This window comes from Macadamia integrifolia, chromosome 8 (genome assembly GCF_013358625.1).
Source record: "Macadamia integrifolia cultivar HAES 741 chromosome 8, SCU_Mint_v3, whole genome shotgun sequence".
NCBI lineage: Eukaryota > Viridiplantae > Streptophyta > Magnoliopsida > Proteales > Proteaceae > Macadamia > Macadamia integrifolia.
Genome location: NC_056564.1, coordinates 21403986 through 21430401, shown reverse-complemented (window position 1 = coordinate 21430401; position 26416 = coordinate 21403986). Strand labels below are relative to the sequence as shown.

Genomic DNA, 26416 nt, shown 5'->3' with positions numbered 1-26416 from the left:
GGGGGGGGGGGTGAAGGCTTAAGCCAACAAGGAGAAGCCAACCCCAAGGGGAGCAAAACAATACAACATCAAAAAACTAAAAGCACCAGCAGCCAAAGAGAGCCTAAGGGAAACCAGCAGCCAGGGGAGGGGAGGGAAGGGAGGGGGGACTCAAGTATGGGGGTTGGTGTCAATGAGAAGGTTCCAAGAGGCAATGATGTGCCTATTTCTGAGGGAGTAAGGGACGGGGCAGGTGGGGAGGGATTGGATTTTGGAGGAAACATAAAAAAAGATGGCTGTCCAAATCCTATCAGGAGAGCGGGAGTTGGATGACCATCTACGGATGTTACATTCCATCGAAAGGTGGTTAATGGTTGCAGAGAAGGCAAGTTTTCCAATGGTATCACAAAGGGAGGAGCCTGGAAATGTCATATCGATCCAAATCTATTTCCTATCAAAAGGGTGTATAGGTCTCTTAGAGGGCCATCAACGAGAGAGGACAGTTTTCCAGACAAAGGAGGGGGGGGCAGTAGAATAAAAGGTGGGAGATATCTTCCGAGCCAAGGGGACAAAGCAGTAGGAGGAATTTACAGGTATGTGGCGGTGAATGAGGAAGGATTGGGTTGGGAGGTAGTTGGAGAGACATCTCCAAATAGTGAAGCTGTGGCGGGGAATGTGACCCTTGAACTATATGAGATTTCGCCAAGGAACAACAGGGCTAGAGGATCTCATAAAGGACTGAGTAGAGGCAGAAGAGAACAACCCATTGGAAGAGGGGAGCCAAATGGATTTGTCTTCCCTACCTTGATGACCAGGGGGGAATGGGAGGGAGGGAAGACCAAAGGTTGGCAAGAGTGGGGAGGAAGGGGGGGACCAGCCTAGGGGGAGATAATAGAGGAGACAAGGGAGGATTTAGGAAGGCTAGAGGAATAATGGTCCTAGGAGTGACAAGAGAGGAGAGAATACTAGAAGGGTGCCAGGGGTCCCTCCAGTGGGAGGTAGATTGGCCATTGCCAATATTGAAGGACATTGCATTAAGGGCCTGAGGCTGAGGATTTTTCTCCAAATCCAGGAAGCATCAAAGGGGATGGGGGTGGTCCAAGGAGAGTTGTGGATAAACAGAGAAGAGTGGACCCAGTCAACCTAGATGCTTCGATGCTTGGACACAACTTTCCAAATGAGCTTCAGGATGCCCACAAAGTTGACTTCTTTAATTCTCTTGATGCTAAGACCTCCTTCCTTCTTAGGCAAACAAACCTTCTCCCAAGACAGAGGACGAAGGAACTTGGAGGTGTCAGAATCCTTCCAGAGGAAGGAGCAGAAGAGATCTTCAATAGATTTGATAATTGCAGCTGGAAGGACAAAGATACCAGACCAATAGAGTTATAGAGATTGGAGAACAGATCTGATGAGGTTGAGACGCCCACCATAGGGAGAAGTGATGCAGAATTGAGGCTGAACTGGGTTGACACTTTGGGAAATCTCAACCGAAATGAACCAGGCCCATTGGATTTTTGGATTCATTAGGATTCTCAGGATTTTATTTTGTTTAGGGATTATTTGAAAATTTTTATTTTGGGTAGTTGATAGTCAATTAGGGAGTTACCAATTTGAGTTTATTTCGTTTCTAATTTCATTAGTTAGAACTTAGGAAGCAAATTAGAAGTTGCTATTTCGGTCTTAGATTTTTATTGGGTAAGTTTTAATTTCAGTTTATTATATAAAGGCATGTAACCGATGGGTATGGCAGTGTTGAATTGAATTGAATTTGTGGTTCAAGCCTTGGTGGTTTTAATTGGTTGTGTGACCTTCTCCCTCCCCCTTTGTGGTTTCTTCTTTTCTCCCCTGCAACTCTGAGTTCACTCAGGGATTTCTTCCCTTTCTCTATAGGCCCTCCATCAGGTGGTATCAAAGCCGAAGGATACAATTCCTTCCTTCACTCAATCGCTCCTTCCCCATCAACCTTCTTCCCATTCTACCTCCTTGCTCTGCCGAGAGCTAACCAGAAAAAGAGAGACAAAACCAGCAAACCCCATCCCTATTTTCATTCTACCCCCTTTCAATTTCCTATAGACCAACCCACCGCCTGCACAACTTCGTTCACAACCCCCTTGTTTTAGGGTTTCCCTATCCTTAGCCAAAAAAAAAAAAAAAAATCTCTTCCCCGTTGTTCTCACCCAGAACCCCAACCCTTTCCTTCCAAATCCAGTCACAACCCCCATCATCGCCCTCTTTTCCTTCCTAAGTTCTAACTAATGAAATTAGAAACGAAATAAACTCAAATTGGTAACTCCCTAATTGACTATCAACTACCCAAAATAAAAGATTGCAAATATTCCCCAAGCAAAATAAAATCCTAAAGATTTTGATGAATCCAAAAATCCAATTGGGGCTGGTTCATCTCAGTTGAGATTTCCCGAAGTGTCAACCTGGTTGCCTTTCCAAAGTTGGAGTCTCTTTCTGAGGAGATTAAGCATTGGGGAACAATGATGGGCAGACAGTCTAGAGGAGATGAGAGGGAGACCCAGATATTTCACAAGGAGCCTAAGGAAAAGCCAGTGATGCCAAGGAGGGACTGGGTCTCATCAGAGACACCAGAGAGGAAGAGATTAGATTTGAGGAGAATGATATGGAGGCCCAATAGATTTTCAAAGGAGTGGAGGGTGGACATAATGCAAAAATGGAGAGGGGGTCGGCCTTGGAGAAGATCATGATATCATTAGCGAAGGCAAGATGAGAGACTCAGAGATTTGCATTTAGGGATGGGAGAAATGAGATGGAGATCAGTGGCAGAATGGATGGAGTGACAAAACTTCAAGAGAAAGAGAGAAGAGAAAAGGGGACAAGGGCGCAACCTTGCTGGATACCACAACCAAAGGGAAAATATCCCGTGGGATTGCCATTAACTAAAATAGAGAAACGAGGAGGTGAAATACAACAGTGGGTTCAGTGGACAAAGGAGGGAGGGAAGGACATCTAGATAGGATTTTAGAGATGAAATCCCAGCTGAGAGAGTCAAATATCTTTTGAATATCAATTTTGAGAAGAGCAGAAGAGGAAAGAGATTTCCGATCAAATCCCCAAACAATCTCACGGCAAAGGATGATATTATCAGCTATGCTCATACCAGCAATGAAAGCAGATTGGTTCGGGCTATAAGAGAGTCGATGACTTTCCTAATGCTATTGGCTAGGATTTTGGTAATGAATTTGTAAAGAAGGTTGCAGAGAGAGATTGGTCTGAAGTCATTCATGGAGTCAACACCTTCCTCTTTAGGGTGAGACAAAGGAAGGTATGATTGATTCCATTGATCTGAGTTGGATTATAGAAGAAGCTCTTGACAGCCAGAATGAGATCATTACAAATGATGTTCCAGTAAAAAGAGAAGAATCCCATACTGAAGCCATCAGGGCCAGGGGCTCTATTATCTTTGTGGGGAAGGATGGCAGTCAGAATTTCCTCATTCGAGGGGATGGGGATGGATAGAAGACTAGGGAGGAGATCATCTGGGACGAATTTGTTGAGGAGATTGTGGGGGACAAGAGGGGGGAAGGAGGGTGAAGAAAAAATTCCAAGGAAATGGGAGACAACTTTAGATTTAATATCCACACAATTGAGAAGCTCAATACTAGAAGAGGAGATGAGCTTAGGAATGGTGTTCACATTGGATCTAGCTTTGAGAGAGCGATGAAAGTAGACGGAGTTGGAGTGTCCAAGGTCAAGCCACTTGATACGAGCTTTTTGACGGAGGAAGCTTTCTTCTTGAGCCAGAAGCATGGCTAGCTCAGAGGCGGTGGCTTTTTCTTCCATAGCTAGCTCAGGGTTGAGAAGGTCAACTTGGATTTTGGATTGGATGGAGAGGAGCTTTTCCTGGTAAGAGGAGATACAGGAGGAGATGTTGCCAAAAGTGGAGGAGTTTCAGAGCTCGAGGGTAGCCTTGACAAATTTGAGTTTTTTGGCGAAAGCAATAAGCGGAGAGGAGGAATGGATAGGAATAGACCAGGCATTTTGGACAATATGGAGGAAATCAGGATGCAAGGACCACATGTCAAAGAACTTAAAGGGCTTGGGGCCAAAGGAGCAGAAGGGTAGAACATGAATATCCATAGGACTATGGTTAGAGATACTAGGGAGATCGAAACAAGTGTGGTAGGATGGATAGGCCTCCAGCCAAGCTTCCTTCATTGACAAGGGCACGGTCAAGTTTGTAGGCAACACGAAGATTGCCAGATCTTCGATTATGCCAGGAGAACTTGACTCACGACCATTTGAGATCACTAAGATCTAGATCATCAATATAGTTATTGAAGGAGTCAACAACCTAGGTCTCAATTGGGTTGCCACCATGCTTCTTATGGTTGAAGCGGATAACATTGAAATCTCCCCTAATCCCCCAGGGGCTGGAGCCCGTGGAGGGGGCAAAGGTTAGGACCTCAGACCAGCGGGGGAGCCTAAGGGATGCAAGATTATGGGTATAAATGACCCAAAAAACAGATAAGGGGGCCAAAGGATGAGAGATAGAGAGATGGATGGCTTGAGCAGAGGAGGAGAGAAGAGATGTTGAGGGAGGTGGGGTCCAAGAGAATCCAAGTTCTACCATTAGGACTATGAAGGTGGTTAGAAGTAAAGGACCAGGAGGGAGCAATGGATGAGACAATTCGAGTGGCATTGGCCTTATGAACACGGGTTTTCAGAAAACAAGGATTGAACTTGGAGGAGCAGATCTGGGACCGAATCTCCGTTTGTTTAGCCAAGGGGTTAAAGCCTCGAACATTCCAGATGGTCAAAGGGATCATTTAGAGATAGGTGGGAAGAACAACAAATGCTCCGAGGGGCAAAGAGGATTTGTAGAAGTGGATGGAGCAGCAATAGAGGAAGTCCTATGGTTGTAGCCAATAGCCGGGGAGGGGGCAGAGTTGGGGATGGATTTGGATCGGGTGAAGGACCGGGCAGCAGTGGTGGAGGCTTTTTTCTTTTTTGAGGTCAAGGGGATAGTAGGTAGAGGGGGAGGGGGAGGGGGAGGGGAGGGGGAGAGGAGGCGGAGTTGTAGGACTGCTTGGGTGGGTGGGGTGTGATGCTAGAATGGGGTGAGGGTGCAGGGCGGTGGGGAGAGGCAGAACTAGAGGAGTTAAGCCTTGAAGTAGCAGTGTTTGTTTGGTTAACACATAACGCACCAATGGTCCGGGAGGGGCCAACCAAAGCACCAAGTTGAGGGGAAGTAGAGCCTTCCAATGTCTGCAGGGAAGCACTGGGAGCTGTCTGAGGATGGGGCCCTTGGGGGCCAGATGCTGGGCATAAACAGTAGCCATAATTGAGGGCTCAGGTGAAGGGGGGGACTTCAGGGCCTTCCAAGGCCGAGGCTTGTACCATTGTCAAAGAAGAGGTGTCCAGGGGGTGGAGCTATCGATCACTGTAAGGCGTGAAGCACCTTCCAAGTCAAGATAGCATATTGATGGATGGGGAGTCTCCGGAAGCAAGGGAGCTGATCAAGAGGAGCAGGTCAGCTATAGAGATAGTAACAACAACAGGGGCTGCGAGAGAACCATCAGGAATGGGATCTTCAAAAGTTGACCCAGTGAAGTAAGTGGTAGGGGCAGGGGGACGACAGTCCCAGGAGTTGTAGATGGGAGAACTAGGTTGGAGGAGGGTTCAACAACATCGGCAAGGGGCACAGGAAGGTTGTCAGAGACCACAATTGACGTCGAGCAGCTAGGGAGAACACCAGAGTTGAAAGGCTTCACCATCAAAGGGCATCGGACATCAGAAAGCAAGGGAGGGCTAGTAGGATAGTTGGGCAAACAAGAAGAAGGGCTCGGGTCAAGTAAGGCATTAGGGTGGTCGGGGCAGGTGGAGTGGATAGAATCCAGATTGGAATGAGGGTTCGGGTTATAAAGATTACCCGGGTAAAGGGGATGGTTCAAAGGAAATTTTGAAAAGGTATTAAGAAGTTGGACCGAGATATAATGGTTCAAGGGGTAGAAGGGGGGTTCAAGCGGTTCAGGATCAAACCAAGTTCGGACAGAAGGTTTAGGGTTAGTTTCCATGAAAGGAGGATGGGAAGAGGAGGAGGAGGTAACAGGAGTAGCGACAGAGAGGGAGAGAACAAGGGAGAGGTAGCAACGAAGGGGGTAGAAGTTAGAGGAAAGGACGATAGAGACAGGACCTCAGAGGAAGGGGGAGCACATGTACCGTCAGGAGCAAATGGCTGAGGTACAAAGGTAGAATAAGAAGGGTGCTGGTGATCAGCAGTGTCGGTTCCAACATCGGTTCCCACAACAGTATCGGTATGAACATCAGTAGTAAAGGATGCCAATACAGAGAATTGGTTTTTCCCAGAGGGTAAAGGGATAGCAGACGAACCATCGGTCTTGGACCCAGAAGCAGTCCCAGCTTGAGCAGCGGTGGGAAAACCCATCAACGGCGGCTTGCGAGACGGATCAATTTGTTTTTTCTTCCTTTTTCTTCGGTAGGTCTGCACAGTGAAGGTGGAATCACTAGGATCTTCAGCAGGTGGGGTAGTCCGTGAGGGCTTAACAACAGTAGATTTAATGCAGAGGGCCGTAGTATGGCCAAAGCATTTGCAGATAGTACATGTTTGGGGTTCCAGTCATATTTTACTTCTTGGGTAAAGGAGAAACCCTCACCATCCATCACAGTAATAGTAGAGGGGAGGATCTGATGAGCTTGGACTTCAATACAAATTTGTGCATAAGACAACCAATCCATGATTTTAGTTCTTTTGTAAGAAGATAGGGGTTTGCCAATAATGGAATCGATGAGGGTGAGACCTTTAACACACTAGAAATGGAGAGGGAGGTGTGAATGGATCAGGTTCACGTACGAGAATGTTCTCATACGTCCCTGGTCCATGGATTTAGAATCTATTAAATGAAGAGAGAAAATTAATTCTAAATCCACGGACCAGGGTCGTTCTCGTACATTCTCGTACGTGAACCTGATTCGCTCTCGAGGGAGGTTAGGGAAGATGACCCACAAGGGGATGGAGGTGTGTTCAGATTTATTGAAGGAGGTGTACTCATCCCATTGACGAAGGAAGATGGGTTTTTTCCCAACATACCATGGACCTCCATCAATGGATGCATATTTGTCGATAATAGCAACGAAGTTGAAAACGAAGGTCCCATTTTCTAGCATGAAAATGGAGAGTGAACTAAAGGGTTTCCATTGATTCAAAAGAGGGGTCTTGACAACAGTGAAGGGGGGGGGGTCTGCTGCCAAGAAAGGAACCAACAATGCAGTTACTCCATTTGCGGATCTCAGGGGCAAGGAGGCCAGGCGGATAGAGACCAACAAGGGTGGAGTTGTGAGTGGCCGGAGGGTGGAAGAACAAGGAATGTCCAGCAGTGGGAGGGAGTCAGGGAGGGAAGAGGAGGAAGGAGAAGAGGGTACGACAGAGTTCCAGGGGCGGGGTTCGAGGGGAGAAGGTTGGGAGGGGGAAGGGAGGGAAGAAGGAAGGGAAGAGGAAGCAATAGTGAGATGGGAAGGAAGACTGCTATCAGAAATGGAAGGGGGGCCATTGGCGGAGGCTGCCAGACGAGGGGGAGGGGGCATCAAGTCAGATCGTGGCTAACGGGAGATGGTTGGGGCTACAGGTGACTGGGCGAGCCTTGATATCAAAGAGAACTCAACATTGAATGAAGATAAGAAGAAGAAGATATGACCGGCTTATGGCCTGCGGTTGGGCATCACCACCCTCCCTCCATGGCTTCACCATCAAGGACGTGATTGAATCACCAGAGTTCACCACTCTCAAAGAGCAAATAATTTTTTCTCAACCAAAGTCGTTGACTATGGAGGCCCGTCCTCTTTATTTATAATAGTCATAACACTGTTAAAACAACAATAACTCTCAACAGTGTGGGAAGAAACTTGGCTGCTAAGCTATCTGAAAAAAGTAACACAAAAAAGAAATAGAAATTTCAAATAAATAGTATACTTAGTAAGTGTAACTATTGACTTAACAATCAATAGCATTACAAGAAATAAGAACTAAACAGAAACTAAAGATAAAAAATCTCAAAGATATTGACAGTTATTGGCAGCTTCTAACCCTCCCTTGCCAACTGTTCGTATGGGCCCACAACTAAAAGCATGCTATAATCACATAGTCCCATATAGCTAGATTCATGGGGCCCACACTAGGTCCACATGGACAATGTTCTTCCTTGGTCCTTCGAAAAAACTTGGCCTCTTGTTTTAGTAAGTAGATGGATGTCCAATTTGGGCCCGTACAAATACTTTGGTAGCTCACAATAGCTAGGAATGTAGACCACAAGACGTGGCCGTCTTTCCTCAAAGTACTTGGGCGGATTCAGTGTGTTCTACTTCTGGCTAAGTTTCAACCAAGGTTCGAGGTCTTGGTTTCTCCTAGTCAAAAAATCGAGATCTGGCGAGATCTTAGCAGAACCATGTATTTTTGGACAAGTTAACTTGGAAAAACTCAGGGATGGGTTTTGGTGGCCATATAGCCAAGTTAGCCCTTGAAACTTGTCATCTAGTCTATTTTAGGCCTTCTAAACATAGCGGAAACATTAGATTTTTAAAAATCAAGCCCCGAATAATACTTTGGCTTCGGACCCTAGGTTGGTATTCTATGGCATATGTGAGCTCTACCTTAGGCTATCTAGTACTTTAGAACACATATAATTTTAGTAAAAGTGTAAACCAACTTAAATAAGCATAAGGAATTAAAAGATATAAAAAATGGTTTGTTATACATGGATGACTCACATAGTCACATACTCATAGTCACATATAGCACCATGTTTGGTGCTATACTACTATTGCCTATGATCTTGATTTGCCAAAGCCAAAAAATGAGATTTTAGCGAGATTTTTCCTGGACCTAGAACTATGGTTTCAATTGTGAAGCGTGTTTTTGTAGAATCTTCTAGAATTGTAATAATATTCAACCTCTTTTTTAGTATCAATGGTAGTGTCAAGATATGTAAGATTAGATATTCCCAGGTTGGCATTGAGAAGGGGGGGTGAATCAGGGTCTCAAAAATTTCCTCCTAACTGGTCACTTATGATTGCAGCACACTCTAGCACTAAATCACAACTATTGATATTTTGGGGCTATCTCAACTATATCAATCCCACACAGTGGTATGCGCGTTTGTCTTGCAACCACAAAGTGGCCAGGTCTGTCAGACAGTGCACACCACTCTGCAGCACACACCATAACACTCCAATATCCACAGGAATAATAAAGCATGCACACTACACAGGATATATGTGGCTAGGTAGATTCCTACATCCACAGAGCAATGCCCTGACTGGTTTTGTATATTACCCAATACTCATCATTCATCACTATTTTGATTGCTACAACAATCTAGGAGCACATACCCTTGCTTCTATCTATGCTACAACAGAAAATAGGGCTGCAATCCCACTTCCATCAAGCCCCAACTTGATTTTTTACAATGATATGAAATGTTATACAAGTTCCAACCCATACGACTCAATACCTTAGGAAATTGAAAATAAATGATTACCTTACCCTATGGAATCACAACTGCGGAGTCTTGAATGTGTTCCCCAGAGATGCTTATTGGAATCTTCAACTAACCCCTTTGGTGGGGAGACTTGAATCTTCAATTAACCTTGTACATGGGACCCCCTTGCTCTTCTCTCTTATTTTGCTTGCACAATCCCTTTAGGTCTTAAAGAAATCTTACCAACCCTTTATTCCCCTTTAATGGAGCTTTAAACAACCCAAGAATGGTGGTTGGAGAAGGTTTAACACAACACAAATACCACCATCTCTTCATTTCTTGATTTTCTCCAAAAACTAGGGCTTGGTTACCTCTTTTTGTCCTTCTCTCATCCTTTTCACGTTCTTGAGGTTCATAGGAATCCAATGCAAGAAACCCCAAGTCATTTGGACTTGAAATGACCAAGTTATTGCCAAAATAAGCTCTGCCCTTCAATTTGGATCAGGGGGGAGGGCTGAGATGCTTCAGAATAGAATCTGAGATTTGCTAAGTCTTCCATTACATGTGTATGGTCGGCAGAGTGCATTATGGCCGTTAGATTGGCCTATCGAAAGCGTAGGGTTGATCTAGGCCATCCTATCTCGACGGATCGCGGGGACGCTGTTCCCCTACCATTTAGTTCGACATCATTAACTCTCCCTTCTAAGGCAATCTTCTTTATTCCTTTGCTAAGGACCACCAATACAAGAGCAAAGAGACCTTGAGAAATAGGATCTTAATGTAAGAACGAGTGTTCCACCAATTCACCGACCAGAGCAGAGAACTAGCAATTGTGTAGATATTAGTAACCATATGATTATGGTTCTGGCAAAAGATTTTTTTTTTCCTTTGATAGATAACAAACCAAATTCTTTTATGATTTAAGTACGAGTACCAAACTTCATGTTGTCATGTTTTAGTGGTATTTTCATACATATAGCCTTCATGAAGCTCGTATCCTCATCAACATAAGCTTGGGTGAAAGAGTACGATTTGAACCTAATTGATTCCGACTTTTCGAGTAGATGAGTGAAAATGGACTCTAGTTTCATTCACAACCAGATGCAGAACATGTCTGTGAGAGTACTTCGATAGCAATCTTCCTTAATTCCGGTGCCGAACCCCCATACAATACCCACCATTCAACTGCATTACAAGTTACAACAAGTGCAAAAGATCATTTTAATTTCAAAATATTTAACACTTGTGTATCTTACTAAAATTTGGATTTGCATACTAGCATCAACATTCATACGGCCTGTGGGTGCGCCGGGGGGGGGGTCCAAAACACCCTAATGCATTTCTGAATTCTTTCGTCTTTAACAATTAGAAAATAGTTATGCAGTGGATGCTTTAGCTGGCACTCCAAATGTTCTTCTATTATATTTACAAATTTCTTGCTGCCACATGGATTGGGAGCGTAGAGATGGTTCTTTCATCATTTCCACAACATACAAGCTTGGCAAGGTGGACTTGAAAGCAGAATCCACCATCTTCAATACGCCAACTATTGGTGACAAAATTTCACCACTTTACTCAGTTGCCAAAACTCGTCTGATGAAATTTTTTCCTGTGCTACCCTACCACCAGGGGATCTTGATTCCCTCCACCCAAACCACTCCGAAGAGGCAAACATGGATCTAAGACCAACTTTCTTCGACTCAAAACTCTCAAGTGTAACATAGTTGGTGGCAAATCTTATGAGACCAGGCCTGACCAAGTCCCCCTCGCACTTCTCCCTCAGTAGGTTTAAATGTTTAATGAAAACCCTTGATTATATACAAATGTGCTCACTTACCTTGACCTCTCAAGGACACTCTTCACAAGTTTGAGTTTCACCATGTCCTTCAACATCAAATCAATGCAGTGTGCTACACCAAGGAGTCCAAAAAAATTAGTAGTTGCTTTTATTCATCATTTTTTGACCTTTCTTCTTGTAGTTGCTTCCGTTGTCCATCACAATTTGAACAAAGTTATCTATCCCAACCTTTTGTACTACGTCCTACAACATCTTGTAGATGTATTTCGCATCCTTTGTTTCTTTAGACACATAAAAAGATTTCAGAAAAATTGTCCTTCCATCACAATAAACCATAAAGTTGATGATGGACTTTCTCATTGGCCTTGTACAATCATCATACATTATGGTGACCCCATAGCTCTCCCAAAATACCCTCAATTCATCTATATATTCTTTCAACTCTTTGTTTTGCTATGCCAAATACACATTCATCACCTTGTATACAATGGGTTCCTTTATCTCTGGTCTAGCCTGACCAAAAAATCAAGCATCTACTGGTAATAGGGACCTGTAGTGGTATTTGCTGGGATGCTATGGAATAACATCCACTTGGACACAACCTCCCCAGCATAAGCCTTCATATTAGTTCACATCGCCTTTGCCTTACGTTGCTTGTTGCCTTTTTCTTGTACCTACGGGTATCCTGCTGTAGTATGAGGTTCACTCGTGGTGGTATTTCTAGAGGTGGAGGTGGAGGTGGGGTCGCCCTTGTACTTTGTGTTTTCCTAAATGGCAACCTAGGCTGTTAAAATCCACCACCTCCTGCTCTAGATGGACCAGCTCCTCTAGCATCTCTACGTCTATCCTCCTCACAAAGACTGCCTCTGCTCAATGCTTGTGCTTGATGCAAATTTCTAGCCTCTTCCTTTGTCTGTCTATCATCAGGCACATATATAGGGTCATCACTATCATCATCACTATCACTAGCATAACGTTGCATGGGAGTATAGTATCTCCTCAAATTCTACCCTCACCTTGTCTTTCGCCAATTTTATCATTCCTTCCCTTCATGTCTTCAGTTATGGCTTTAGCAATATCATCAGGTACTTCAGTGCATGTAGCCACGTATGAGCAATTTCCAACCAAATGTGGCTTTAGTCTTGTGGTCCCACCTCCAATAATCTTCTTGTGATAGTAGTTCCACTATGTTTTCCTTTTATCACCATCAATTGGCACTCCGTGTTTCCATGCAATCTCTCCACTATCATGACTCCTATCACGTCTTCTACCTCCTACCTCCTGCCTCCTGCCTCCTGCCTGCCTCCTGCCTCTTGCCTCCTGCCTCCTGCCCTCCTCGTTGCCTCCTTTGTTAGCCGTTATATATTAACCTAATACTGATGCATAGAAAAAATAAGTTGTTATGAACTTAGCACATCATAGGAGACCACTAAAAGTATATGGTAAATACTTATATTTTTTAATAATTATTTTTCAATAATATAATGACATAATACTACAAAATCAAATATGGTACAACATAACAAGTATAATGCATGCTTCAAAACACTTTGAGATTAATTACATATTTTTCTTTATTTTTCAAATCAAAACAAAATATTTTCCCAATTTTTTAACCTTTTTTTTGAATTATTTAACTATTTATCATATGCTTCGAAAATTAAAATAATTATTTAACGGCTGGAAAAAATCCCATAGAGCTGTAGATTGGCCAATGATGATATATATATATATATATATATAACAGAGTTCCATTAAAAGCTATATTAACAATACATTTTTCAATTTTATGTTGATGGAAAATGTATTTTTTTTGAACAAGCAAAGTAAAATAATTATTTATAAATAAAAAGAAATCGACACCGTGAGGTTGTAAATCAGCCTCTGGTGTCAAACATATAAAAAATCCTTAACATGTATTTATGTTACTATTTGCAAAAAAATGGTTTTGGGGAAAGTGGTTTACCTTTTCAACCTTTGAAGTGTAAATCTTCAACAATGGAGGCCCTTGGAGTCATCTTCAACAACTTGAGGTGGTGATGTGGAAAAAGTAGGAGTCTCCCTTTGATTTTTGTGTTTTGTAGGTGAAGAGAGGTGAAAATGGTCGAGACAGGCACGATGAGATTGAAATTTCGACCCCATCTCACAAGACCATGCCATTTATAATCATGGTTTGTACCATTTCGGCATGATAACAAAATATGATACAAAACTTCAGCGAGTTGCCGAAATTTATACCGAAACCGAATCCTTTTCTTAATTCATAGGACATTTTGTTTCGGTAAAAAGAAGGCGAAATTTTTGAGATATCGTCGAGATGTTGGCGAGATTTTGAACCATGACACTAGGGGGAGGAGAAGACTTCTGTGACATGGAACTTATAGGTGTTTCCTAGGATCCATATATGACCATTAGGATGATGGGGGTAGTTTGAAATGAGAGACCAAAAAGGAGCAATGGTGGAGGCTATTGAGGGGGCTTTAGCTTTAGGGACGCGGGTTTCAAGTAGAAACCTTGGCTCCCGTTGCTAGCAGAAGCTAAGCGCTTGAAAAACTTCTGGCGAACCCAAACCAAACCAGCCAGTCTCGAGGTTTACCATATTTTAAATCGCTGCCAACACGGTTGCCTCTAGACACACAAGAACAACAAAAGTCGAAAAGACTAAGAAGACTTCTTGTTGCACAGGTGTGCGGTGGTGCAAACCACCCAATCAAGGAGCGGAGCTGGAGATGCGTGTATTTGATGAGTTGGAGTAATGCTTGTTGCATCTCAGTCTTCGTCACGCTTCAAGCGGTCTATGTCATGGCTTCTGCAAGGTCCATAGGGCTGGTTAAGGTGTAAGAGAAAGTTCCCACTCCCACTGAAATTCCTTGCAGAATATAGAAGCAAAGCATCCCATATAATGAATTTCGATACCATCTCCTTATCGGTTGGGAGAGAGTAATTTGATTGCTGGTTTAGCGTAATAGTTTTCTTTGCTGGGCGCCACTATCCTAGCTCGGATCTAGCCAGGTTATATTGATCATGTTCCCTTCGCAACAGTTGTACCTTGTCTTGGGGCATCTTTGGCTTTACGAGAGAAAGCTTGCCGGAGAAAAAAGTCTATCTCTTCCCGTCTAGGGTTATATTGGGCTAGTGGGTAGGAAAAAAACTAACATTCTGAAAGAAATTGCTAACAAACTCTATAAGACGAATAACTCTATTTGTTTTGGGTATAGGAAAATAAAACTAAGGATATCTCCTGATATCTCGTGATAGTTTGTTTAGATCATCAGTTCATAGTTCTTTGAGTGTCTTCCTTCCCTCCCACTCGTTTCCTAGTAAATCCAATAGTCGCTTATGATCTTCATTACATGGTCGAAGCTCTTCCGTAAATTAGCATGTACTAATCGCTCCACTGCACTCCACGCCCACTCCTAGCTAAGGATAAGTACATATCAGAGGGAAATCAAACTACTTGTCCAGATGATAGACGATCCACTAAAAGCAGCAACGGTCTTTCTGGGAAGAACCTAAGGATGAATATGATGAGGTCTTATTGCAAGACTTAATATATTTTTTTTTTTATGAAAATTGAAATTTAAACATATCTATCTCAATCCTCTTCAAATCACATCAAGATCATAGTTATTAAGGCGGTAAGACGACGGAGGCGTTTGAGGGTCTTTCAGAGCACCTTAGCGATAAGGCGGGCATAAAGCGTCGCCTGATTGACTAAAGCGTTCCTGTGTAATTTTTTTATAAAACCATTCTATTTAACTCAAATCCTAGTTGAATCCTATTACTCATATGCTAAATAAATATCAAAGGTTCATACTTCATATCAATGCAAGATATTCATCAAGAAAACAAATCAGTAAAGTGAATAAACTAAGTTCATCTTCATCAATCATCAATCATCATAAAATATTAACATATAATAGAAATACATAATTATGAAACAAAATTATAAATATAAAGAAAAGAAGACATAAAATATACAAGTATTTATTATACTTACCTCTATGATGCCAGAATGAGTGCCTAAGCCTTAAGGTTATCCACTATATTTCTACTCTTGTCAAAGAAGTAATTAAGCACTTAGAATTGAAAAATATCTAAAGTAAAAATCGAGATGCCAAATTAAATGGATGAGAAGTGACTAAACTGGGGATTCTGAATCATTCTAAAAATCTTCAATGAATAAAAAGCATAAAATAAACTATAATGCTAAAAATTTAGTAAATAATCAAAGTCAAATACTTAAAAGTTCAAGGACAAGGACTCAAAATACTTGAAAGTTCAAAGACCTCAAAGACCTCAAAGACTCAAAGTTCAATCTAAATCAGTAATTAAATTAAAATCTTCTTCTTCTGCATTCTGTTGTTGGCCTGCATTATTTGGAGCTATACTATAATCGTCCTCAATGTTTTCATCATCACGAACATCCTCTTCACTCATCTCATCCACTTCTTCATCTAAAGAATCCTCAAGCTCAACCCTCCTACCACGCCGGGTATAGCAAAGATTGGTTCCACTGGTAGATGCTGGAGCCCTCCTTGGTCTATTATGGCATTGATATGATGAAGATGCCCCAAGTGCTCTATTAACATCGGGTGAGATCATTCTTAGGATGAACTAATTCATCCTCTGATTGACCCAATCATCCATTCACTACTCATTTAGCTCATCAAGCAACAATAGATTGTAGTTTCTGTTTTGTACTTTTCTTTCTTGGAATCTTGCTTGAAGTCGGCGATTATACTGAATGTAGACAAGATCATTTAACCGTTGATGCCCTAACCTATTCCTCTTCTTGATGTGAATCTGAAAACATTAATAATTTGAGGTTATCTTTAATAAAACCATATTAAGTGAAGTACAGGTACTTAGAACTCAATACTCACAAATTCAAATGTGCTCCAATTGTGCTCACAACCAGAAGATGAGAAACAAAGACCAAGTATGCGCAATGCAACTTTTGAATGGTCAGGAGCAGAACTTTCATGTCGGGACCACCAAGAGACTATAAATATATAATATAAAAAAAATAGGTTAAGTAAAAAATCAAGATGCAAAGTTCTAAACTAATTAGAACTTTAAAAGCAAATATATTTACTAGGATTCAACTTGTCCTTTATCTAATTGCCATGTCCTTTGAAAAACTTCCTTTAGCATAGGTATAATTTTCAACCTGGAGAATGATCTTATCTTGCAAAGTCTTATCAGGCACCAATCTTGTAAGAACATCATTGAAGGCATCACTTGCTTTATGAGCAAAGGCCATCTCATTATTTGGATTATCTACTATTCCCTTAAATAACTTGTTTGGATTGAGGAAGTAGCTAAATATATTGGTCGATCCATCATAGTCTCACAACGGTAATCAGCAATCCCTATGATTTTCTTCCATTTCCTTTCGTTGTCTCCAAATTTTTTTTTATGTTCTTCTTTGCCACTTGCATTGCCATATATATTTCAGGCATAGCAGGCAACTCATCACCATCTACTATCCTCAAGAGTTGAAGAAGAGGCTGTGATGCTCTTATACAATCCTTCACATCATTCCAGAATATTGTAGCAAACACAGTCTCATAAGCTTTCTTCCCTGGCTCTGTAGATGCAAGCTTAGAACGGGACCATTCATTATCAACAAATAATTTTTTCAAAGATTCTATATGCTTGTATAAACTCTGGAGTGTTAAAAAGGAAAAGGGAAATCTAGTCACTCCAGCCCTCACTAAATCTCCCCCTGTTTTTTGCTTCATAGCGTCAAGAAGGCGAGTGTGCTTGTAGATGAATGCAGTTAATTTTCTGCCCATTGATATAACAGACTTATATGAGCGCAATTTGCCTCTGTCCTCCATCATAAGGTCTATGCAATGAATTACACATGGAGTCCAAAACAACCTCTTCCTTTTCTCTATTAGTAGTCGACCCGCTGCAACATACTTGAACCACATAATCTTCACCAATCTCTTCAACCTTACTATCAAGTAGCTTAAATAACATTTCGGTTGTTTGTGATTGGTTAGATGCATCCACAGACTCAAAAAAAAAGTAACTTCCAGACAGTTGACGAGAAAATTAATTAGGTGCCTTCCTCTCTTGTCTGTCCACCCATCAGACATGAGTGTGCACCCATATTTCCTCCAATATCCTTGATACTTCACATTTAATTCACCAGGTTATCCTTTTCAGACTTCAATAGAGGCCCCCTATACTCATGATCTGAAGGGGTCTTGAAACCTGGTCCATATTGACCAATAGCCTCTACTAATTCCTCAAAACTCCTTAACTTCAAAGCATTAAATGGAACACCGCTTTCATAAGCCCACCTTGCAAAGTAAGAACGAAGTTTATCTTTTTCTTCTTCTCCTCTTACACGATTCTTCATTGTTGTCTGATATGGACCTTTAACCTGCCTTTCTGCAACCACTTCTTCAGGAGTTCTCACATGCTTATCCATGGGACCCCTTACTTGTTTGGATTGTGCCTGAATGATAGCTTTATTTCTTCTTGAAGTTGTCCCAGAGCTAGGGATAGGACATGAGACCCCCAAATCAGATACTATATTTTGTTGTGGTTCCGTTACTTCCGTAGGTTCATCACTAACATCCAAATCATCCAAACAATCAAGGTTCCTCATCCTCTGGTTCTTCAAGATTGCATCTCTCATCTCTTTAGCAGTTGCTTCCGTTGTTTTCGCACACTTGGCTATATCTCCATAGGCACCAATAAGATGTTGCTTCAATCGTTTTATTCCTCCCTTGACATCCTTCCCACAAAGGGTACACTGAATCCAATTTCTATCTGATACGTCTGGCTAGTACCCGTATTTCTATCCAGGATCATTTGATTTAGCTATCCTTTTTGGATCCTTGCTTGGATCAAACGTTGACTGTGCAGTACTTGTATTTTCACCCCCCACTGCTACCACCAACTGTTTCCATAGATGCGTAGATGAAAACTTTGTCTACAAATACAATGATACACATTTACACATTAGACAAAGTAGAATAATAGTCGCACAAACATGGAAGGTGGAAAAAAAAATAGATGTGCTGAAAATTTTGATTGAATGGTAATCAATTAGTAGCATAGAGCCGCAAAAGATGAATTAAGTTTCATGGACAGATTTCTAATGGAAAATCCTACTTGAATAAGGAAGCTGAATTGAGACTAAGAACATAATTCAATGGTAAGAATCTTTAAAAGGCTCAAAGGGCAACAAAATAATGAACTGTTTTAGATATTAACCATATTCTGAACCTTAAACACTAATTTGAAATCAAAATCAGAACATAGAAACTTAAAAGAAATGTTGAAGAAAGACAATAGAAGATTGAAGAACGACAATAGAAGATTGATTTGTTTTAGGCTTTTGAAAACACTGACTAAACTAGAGCTGAGAACTAGTAAACAAAATTAAAAACTGAAATCAAAATAGGGCAGATTAAGAACCAAATGCAATTCAGCAACTGTCCAACTAATGACCTACTTAATGGCATTCTAACAGAATAAACTAGGCAGTAATAAACTAATATATAGCTTCATATAAGGCTATAAGCATATTGAAATAATTAATTAAAAATAGAACCACATGAATAACAAAAGAAAATGAAGAAGAAAGAAGGAAAGAAAAAAAGGTATCGTATGCAGAAGTTGCAGAACAAAAGAAGAATGAAGAATAGGAGAAGAATGAGAATAGGTATCGTATGCAGAAGTTGCAGAACAGAAGAAGAAAGAGAAATAAGGGAGAAGAAAGAAGAAGAAGAAGAAGAAAAAGAAAGAGATAGGTACAGAGCTCACCATAGTCTTCAACAGAGTGAAGAATAGAAGAAAAAAAAATCAGGTACTTTGTATGAAGAACAGAAGAAGAATGAAGAAGAAAGAAGGAACAAAAAAAAAGCGTACAGAGCTCATCTTAGGTTGAAGAAGAGAAGAGTGAAGAACATAATTTGAAAAAAAAAGGGTACCATATGAAGAAGTGAAGAACAAAAGAAGAAGAAAAAAAAAGGTACTGTATCAGTCTATCAGAAGAGGAAGAAAGAAGTGGGAAGATAGAAGAAGAAGAAAAAAAGCACACAAATCGTAGCTGCATGAACAAGAAATAAGATGAGAAAAAAAAAAAAACCAAAAACGTACCTGTAGAGGGGGTACGATTGTTCGTCGGAGTAACCTCACCACTGCCGGAGAAGAAAGAAGCAGTCGGAGCAAGATCAAAGTGGTCGCCTGGTTCTTCCTTCTCAAAACCCTTGACTCAAAAGTACAAACCCTTTGTGAGAATCGTGTTTTGGTTTTTTTGGTGGAGTACTTTAGTTGTTAGAAGCTGATACCATGCATCTCAAGTGCTAACAAGACCATACACTTACCAATAAAAAATCGATATTTGAAATCTACATAAAGTAATTTTTAAAAAGTATTAAATTCGAAAATGTTCATAAAGCGCCCGCTTTGTGTATAAGGCGTCATAAGGCGACTAAGGTATTGCCTTATAGCGCCTTATCTCATGATGCAGCCGCCTTACGTGATGCCTTTAATGGGTGCTACTGCCTTACGGCCTTTGGACCGCATTAGCGCCTAGGCGTCGCCTCAACAAACGCCTTACCGGCGCCTTAACAACTATGATCAAGATGAATTTTGAAGGAGCAGAGAAGGTAACTCTGGGAATTGGATTTTGGTATTCTTTAGAGGCCTTAGAGTGTCTGTTTTTCTCAGTCTATAGTGTTCTACTCAACTCCTCCATCGTCTCAGAGAGATTTGATACCGAGAGCCGACATTTTAGCTTTAATGGAGGCGCAGGATCATTCAAAGGTCGTAGATCAGCTCGACCACAGGCTGGTTGAAAATCAGCTTGACCGACTTCCAGTAGGAGGAGGTATTGCGTCCTTTTTTCTTTCTCTCTAAAAGAGTGCGTTATGACCCGTGGCTGTCTACCTGGTGGGTCGACTCCTATGTTGTGGGTAAACGGGAAACCTGACTCTACGAACCCAACGAAAGGCTGCACAACAGTAGTAAGGGCATTAAGACCAGAGCTTTGAAAACGCTACTCCATAGGATAGGGGCGCTCCTGTGACTGCTACTAAACCGACTAGCTAAGCTACCTATGATGCTACCATCTTTACTGTTGGTGATTAAGGCAATGGTGGATAAGCTCAGACAGGAAGTAGAGATCGAAGTGATACAATTTTAGGCAGGAGCAGACTTCACCTTATTTGGTTAGAGAATTCTAACCACGGGCATTCCAAACTGACCAGGAGTTCATTGGGGCAATTGGGGGGTGGTGTTGCAATGTCTCAGAGGAGCTGAGAGTCCATTATCTGAGTTGAAGCTTTCCTTCGAGGCCTTTTACAATACTTCTGGAGGGTGGGGGAGCGAGAGGTTGCATTGGCCTGTTAAGGCAGTTTGGTGGCTGAACATGGTGAAGCGGGAGCTGACTGATCTATAGAACATCCTCTATATCATAAATATATATTTTTTATGATTGATTCTAGATACCTAAAATAATCACTTTGAGGAATCTACATCTCAAATTTCGTGACTTTATTATTCTCGAATATTTAAGAACTTACTAAAAAGAAAAGGAAACCAAAAAGTTTCTATCTTGTGTTTATACTTCTTTATCTATCTTATTTTTCTTATTTAAATTTTAAAAATTAACGAAACAATAGGTAACCCAGTGGCCGCTTTCGTCCTAGTGTAACTAAAATTACACCTTATACTCAGTCTTTGTTTTCACTTATCTTACAAGATTTTGATTCCAAGGTTGATCTACATAGGTCTAACTTGGCGTTAATCCCTGCTTTTGTCTCATCCACCTAAACAATATCCTCAACAAAAAGCATACATCAAGGAAGGGCTTAAAGCAGAACCTTGATGTAACCCAATTGAAATTGGGAAGTCACTGCCTTGATCCCCTACAATTCTTACACTAGTCACCACATAATTATTCATGTCTATAATTATATCCACATAATTACCTGAAACACTTTTCTTCTCTAGTACTTGCCAGATTAACTTTATAGGGGCTTTGTCATAAGCTTTTTCTAGGTTAACTGTAATGATGATCCTTCTTGCAATCTCTAAATCTTTCCATGAGTCTCTGAAGTAAATAAGTAGTTTTTGTCGTCGATCTTCCTGGCAGAAATCCAATTGTTTTCTCATAGTATTAGTAGTTTCTTATCTCAGGCAAGTTTTAATAACTCTCTCCCATAATTTTATATATGACTCGTTAGTTTTATGCCTTTGTAGTTATTGTAGCTTTGAATATCAACTTTATTTTTATAAATCAGAACCACAATGTTTCTCGTCCATTCATATGGAAATTTTCTTTTGCTTATAATCTTATTAAATAGCATGGTTAGCCAAGATAAACTATAAATTCATAATCTTTTTTACACTTCTATTGGGACCCCATTTGGACCTAGTGCCTTGCGTACTTTCATCCTTCTTAAATCTTCTTTTACTTTAGGCAGACTATAGATTTAATCTTTCCATCTCTCCTTAATGACTTCATCACTTATTAGTATTTTACCATATTTACTTTGAATACATCTGACATGTTTAAATCTCTACTCTTCCTTTCCCTCATGTAGCAGGGGGAAAGTGTTAAGGAACCCCATTGCACTTCCCAGGGATCGAACACTCAACCTCCTTGCTTTGATACCATTTACGATAGCTTCTCCTGAAAGCTCAAGCTGTTAAGTAAGGGCAACAACAATGTATATCAACATGAATGTGGCACTTAAAGGAGAGCCCGTACAAATGAATTTTTTTTTTTTTTTTGAAAACAGAAAATGGCTCCTCAGTCACACCATTTGCATCTTGTCATACACAACCTCAAATTTTAAGGTTTTATCTTAAGCTTTTCTTCTATTATGATGAACATCGCCAAAATGTACTTTGCTCCAGTTCTGAAGGGTTTATTTTTTCAACTCTCCTTGAATGACATATATTTGATGTTATCTTTGAGAATCATCTAAATTGAACTCGGTTTCCTGCCTTTGAATTGTTTACATCTACACTGCTACACGAAGCAGCACCAAGATTGCTCTTTTTTTTATTTTTTGGATATGGTGGTTGTAGGATAATTAAACACATATCCTGTTGGTAATGAATTTATTTATTCATCCAAAAAAAAAAAAAAAAAAAACCTATATCCTGTTGCAAATTACTAAGTGATTTGTGCCAACAGACAAACCAAAACCATTAAACATACCTCTTCAAAAATCAATATATAATAGTGGTGTGGGTTTGGCTGTTGGCTTTGTAATGTGGAGCACCCCTTGAATCTAACACAGTTTCCACCAACTCTTGAAACGGTATGGCATAATCACAGATTCACATGCAGGGGTATTTTTTTAGATATTGTGGCACATAGCCGTGGACATTCCTCTGTCATGTGTTTTGATGGTTGATGTATTAGAAATTGATCAGACCTGTGTATTTGCATTTTAGCCTATGATGCTTTGTTTTGTGGAAACTACATATCATTCAGATTGATGATATTCTCACACAATTCACCACCATCTGCTTTCAGAGCTTTGAAGGGAACAATGGATATGTCGCTCCTTTTGATGAGGGTGCTTCGTCTGGTAACAGATTAAAGATGAGACTAAAAGAGCTCCACAAGAGGTGTGTAATGTGAAATTTAGCAGAAATATGCTTTTCTGTCATTTCTTAGTGCGTTTAGTTTTGGGTTCTTTCTGCAGCACGGCGTCTTTCACTGCACTGGATAGGAATTATCTCACCCCCTTCTTTACAACACAAAATGGAGATGATGAAGAGGATCATGGTAAGATAGGATACAAACCACACATTTTCTTCAGTTCTGGTAATAGTTTAAAGGTCTGTGCTCGAAAACATGCAAGAAGATATACCTCAGATGAAGCCTCAGTGTGCTTGCAAATCTGTTTAAGCAATGCTCGTTTGAGTTTTTACTCTTTCTAGAAAGTGAACCCCACGGCAGGATATACCTTATATTAATCCTTTTTTTTGGGTGAATAAATAATTCATTACCAAAGAGAAGAAAAAAAATACAGCCCCCGGGGGGGGGGGGGAAGAAGAAAAGAAAACAATACAACCCTCGGGGGAATTAATCCTTGATGTGCTTGGGAATGTGTTTTAAGCATGTTAGTTTTAGTCATTCTCTCTAGAGTTGACTCTTGTGAAATTGATTGTGTAACAAATTCCTTCACCTCTTAGAGGTCATTTGTTGGAGTTTGAGTGTTGGGCAATAAGAAAGTACACATTAATTTATCATAAATAATAATAAAGTGTAGCTTAGATGATGATGTTGAGGTGGTGACTGGCAAAACCAGAAAAGAACATAACAAAGATGATTTAGGAGTGGCCTTAATAGGGGACAGTTGAAGGAGACCATTGAACGCACTGGTAAGGAGTGATAGTTTGCTAATTAGCAGTGGTGAAAGATGGGAAGGGGGTAGGTCGTACTCCGGAAGAAGTGGTGAAGGACAGATATGGGTACCTTGGGTTTAAGAATAAATATGGCTTTAAACAGGGTTGAATGGTGAAACAGATTCATGTGGCTGGTCCCATGTAGTTGGAAGAAGGTTTAGTTGAGTTGAGTTGAGTATTTCTCAATGCTTTCTAATATGAGGGTGTTGATCGACGAGCCCATGTCATGTGAACTTGAGTTTGAACTATGCTGGGTTGGGCCTTTTCAGACTTTGTAACCAGTGTGTGCACCTATGTTTGTACATAGTGCTTGCCTGATTGAGTCTCAGATTAGTTGCCTTCTGTTGGCGTTTGCTGATTTGCAAAAATTTTAAATTTCGACTTTTGGTTTATTTTGATTTCAGTTTGTCATTTTGTGTATTTTCCTTTCTGAAGTATCACAAGAAAAGGGGATTTTTGTCCATTGTTGATTGTTGAGACCTGAAAAGTATTTTTTCAAGTGTAGATGGCTCGTCATTATTCAAACTTAGGATTGAATTGTGTTCCTATTTGTTTAACTATGCTTCTCTAGTCTATCTTGAGGCGATATAAATGATAAATAGATGTTCTGGTCTCCAAATCTAGAAGACTAGGGAGGCAGCACATCATCTATTTCAAAATAACTATGGTTTGCATGTGTTTTCTTTCTTGGTAATGGCTTTTTTTTTTTTTTTTTTTGGTTTTTTTGGGGGGGGGGTTTAAGGGTTACATTTTTGTTATTTTTTTTTACTAGGTTCACGCCTGACTCTCTTGTTTCAAACAGATGAACCGGCACCCAATTCTAGGAGAGAAGGTGTTTTCCACGTTCGTGGGTAAATTTTGGTGGTCAAATGATCTAGCTGTGTTTATACGTCTGGGTGTCCACTCCATGGAGAGTGCTTGCAGTCTGGCTAGATCAATGGATAAGAAATATGCTGATTGGGATGCCTTGCTACGTACATACAAATTTCCCTTGTAACTTCATAATTATATGCAAGGAAAAGGAGTTGCTTGCAGCATGTACTACACTGTTGCCTTGGTATATGTGTACATAGATGTATGTTGCATTTACATTCATGACGATTTACATTCCATATATTGGGTGCCTTTGCATTCGACAAAGTAGTATTCTTGGAACAGGATTCCAATCGTTGTTGCTTATGAATGAATAACTCGGGGAGTAGGCCAAAGTTTGGAGTTGGCTTGTACATAGAGGACCCATTGCCCATTGTTGAGTCCTTGCCGTAGGGGAATGATAAACTTAAGCACCGTTTGACAACGTTCCCAAAAACGCATTTTTGTGTTTTTTTTGTTCCTAAAAACGGAGAAATGGACAAAAATGCATTTGGTAAAAGTGTTCTGTTTACGTAGAAATCTGGTTCTAGAAACGCTCCAGACGAAACAAGATCAACTTGTTTCTGCATTTTTTGAAATGACTTTGTGCGGTTGTGCCCAACAAATTACCCCACGGACCGATAAAAAAAGGCGAAGGATACCACTGCTGCCTAGACTGTCTCCCTTCACCACGGTTCTTCTCTGAAGAAACGTTTACACAGTGGAGGTGTACTCTGCAACTCATCCGCAACCTCCGGTCGTCGAATCTCTCTTGCAACTCTTGTGAATCTGCTACTCCCGTGACGTAATAGTCGTCGATGAGTGGTCATTTCACTTCCCAACTCGTGATTTTTCTGCAAGTGGTGAAAAGGTAGAGTGTTTCATCAATTTTTCTATAAATTTGGACCTAAACTTCTTCGATACCTATCGTGGACCTTCAAACACCTTGCGATCTCAAATTTCTGTAGATCAAGCTTCGGTTCCCATTTCCCGGGGTTTGGGGTTTCGGGTTTCGGTTTCGGATTTCGGGTTTCGGGTTTGGGGTTTAGGGTTTTAGGGTTTTAGGGTTTAGGGTTTCGGATTTCGGGTTCTTGCATGTTTTCGAGCACAGACCTTTAAACTATTACCAGAACTGAAGAAAATGTGTGGTTTGTATCCTATCTTACCATGATCCTCTTCATCATCTCCATTTTGTGTTGTAAAGAAGGGGGTGAGATAATTCCTATCCAGTGCAGTGAAAGACGCCGTGCTGCAGAAAGAACCCAAAACTAAACGCACTAAGAAATGACAGAAAAGCATATTTCTGCTAAATTTCACATTACACACCTCTTGTGGAGCTCTTTTAGTCTCATCTTTAATCTGTTGCCAGACGAAGCACCCTCATCAAAAGGAGCGACATATCCATTGTTCCCTTCAAAGCTGTGAAACCAGATGGTGGTGAATTGTGTGAGAATATCATCAATCTGAATGATATGTAGTTTCCAAAAAACAAAGCATCATAGGATTTAGGGTTTAGGGTTTAGGTTTTATATAGGGTTTAGGGTTTATATAGGGTTTAGGGTTTAGGGCTTAGGGTTTTAGGGTTTAGGGTTTTAGGGTTTTAGGGTGTTCAGGGTTCAGGGTTTTTAGGGGGTTCAGGGTTCAGGGTTCAGGGTTTTTAGGGGGTTAAGGGTTTTTAGGGGGTTTGGGGTTTAGGGTTTAGGGTTTAGGGTTTAGGGTTTAGGGTTTAGGGTTTAGGGTTTAGGGTTTAGGGTTTAGGGTTTAGGGTTTAGGGTTTAGGGTTTAGGGTTTAGGGTTTAGGGTTTAGGGTTTAGGGTTTAGGGTTTAGGGTTTAGGGTTTAGGGTTTAGGGTGTGTGGGTTTAGGGTTTAGGGTTTAGGGTTTAGGGTTTAGGGTTTAGGGTTTAGGGTTTAGGGTTTAGGGTTCAT

General features: G+C 40.9%; 1 protein-coding gene across 1 annotated transcript in view; it reads left to right on the top strand.

Moving 5' to 3' along the window:
- The window catches only part of LOC122086519 (sodium/hydrogen exchanger 6), a 45677-nt gene extending 20900 nt beyond the window's left edge, over window positions 1-24777 (top strand). Inside the window, exons 20-22 of the mRNA XM_042655391.1 lie at window positions 22760-22854; window positions 22932-23014; window positions 24440-24777. Coding sequence (XP_042511325.1) covers window positions 22760-22854; window positions 22932-23014; window positions 24440-24492 — 231 coding nt within the window. The 3' untranslated portion in view covers window positions 24493-24777. The remainder of the gene's footprint in view (window positions 1-22759; window positions 22855-22931; window positions 23015-24439) is intronic.
- Window positions 24778-26416: the final 1639 nt, after the last annotated feature.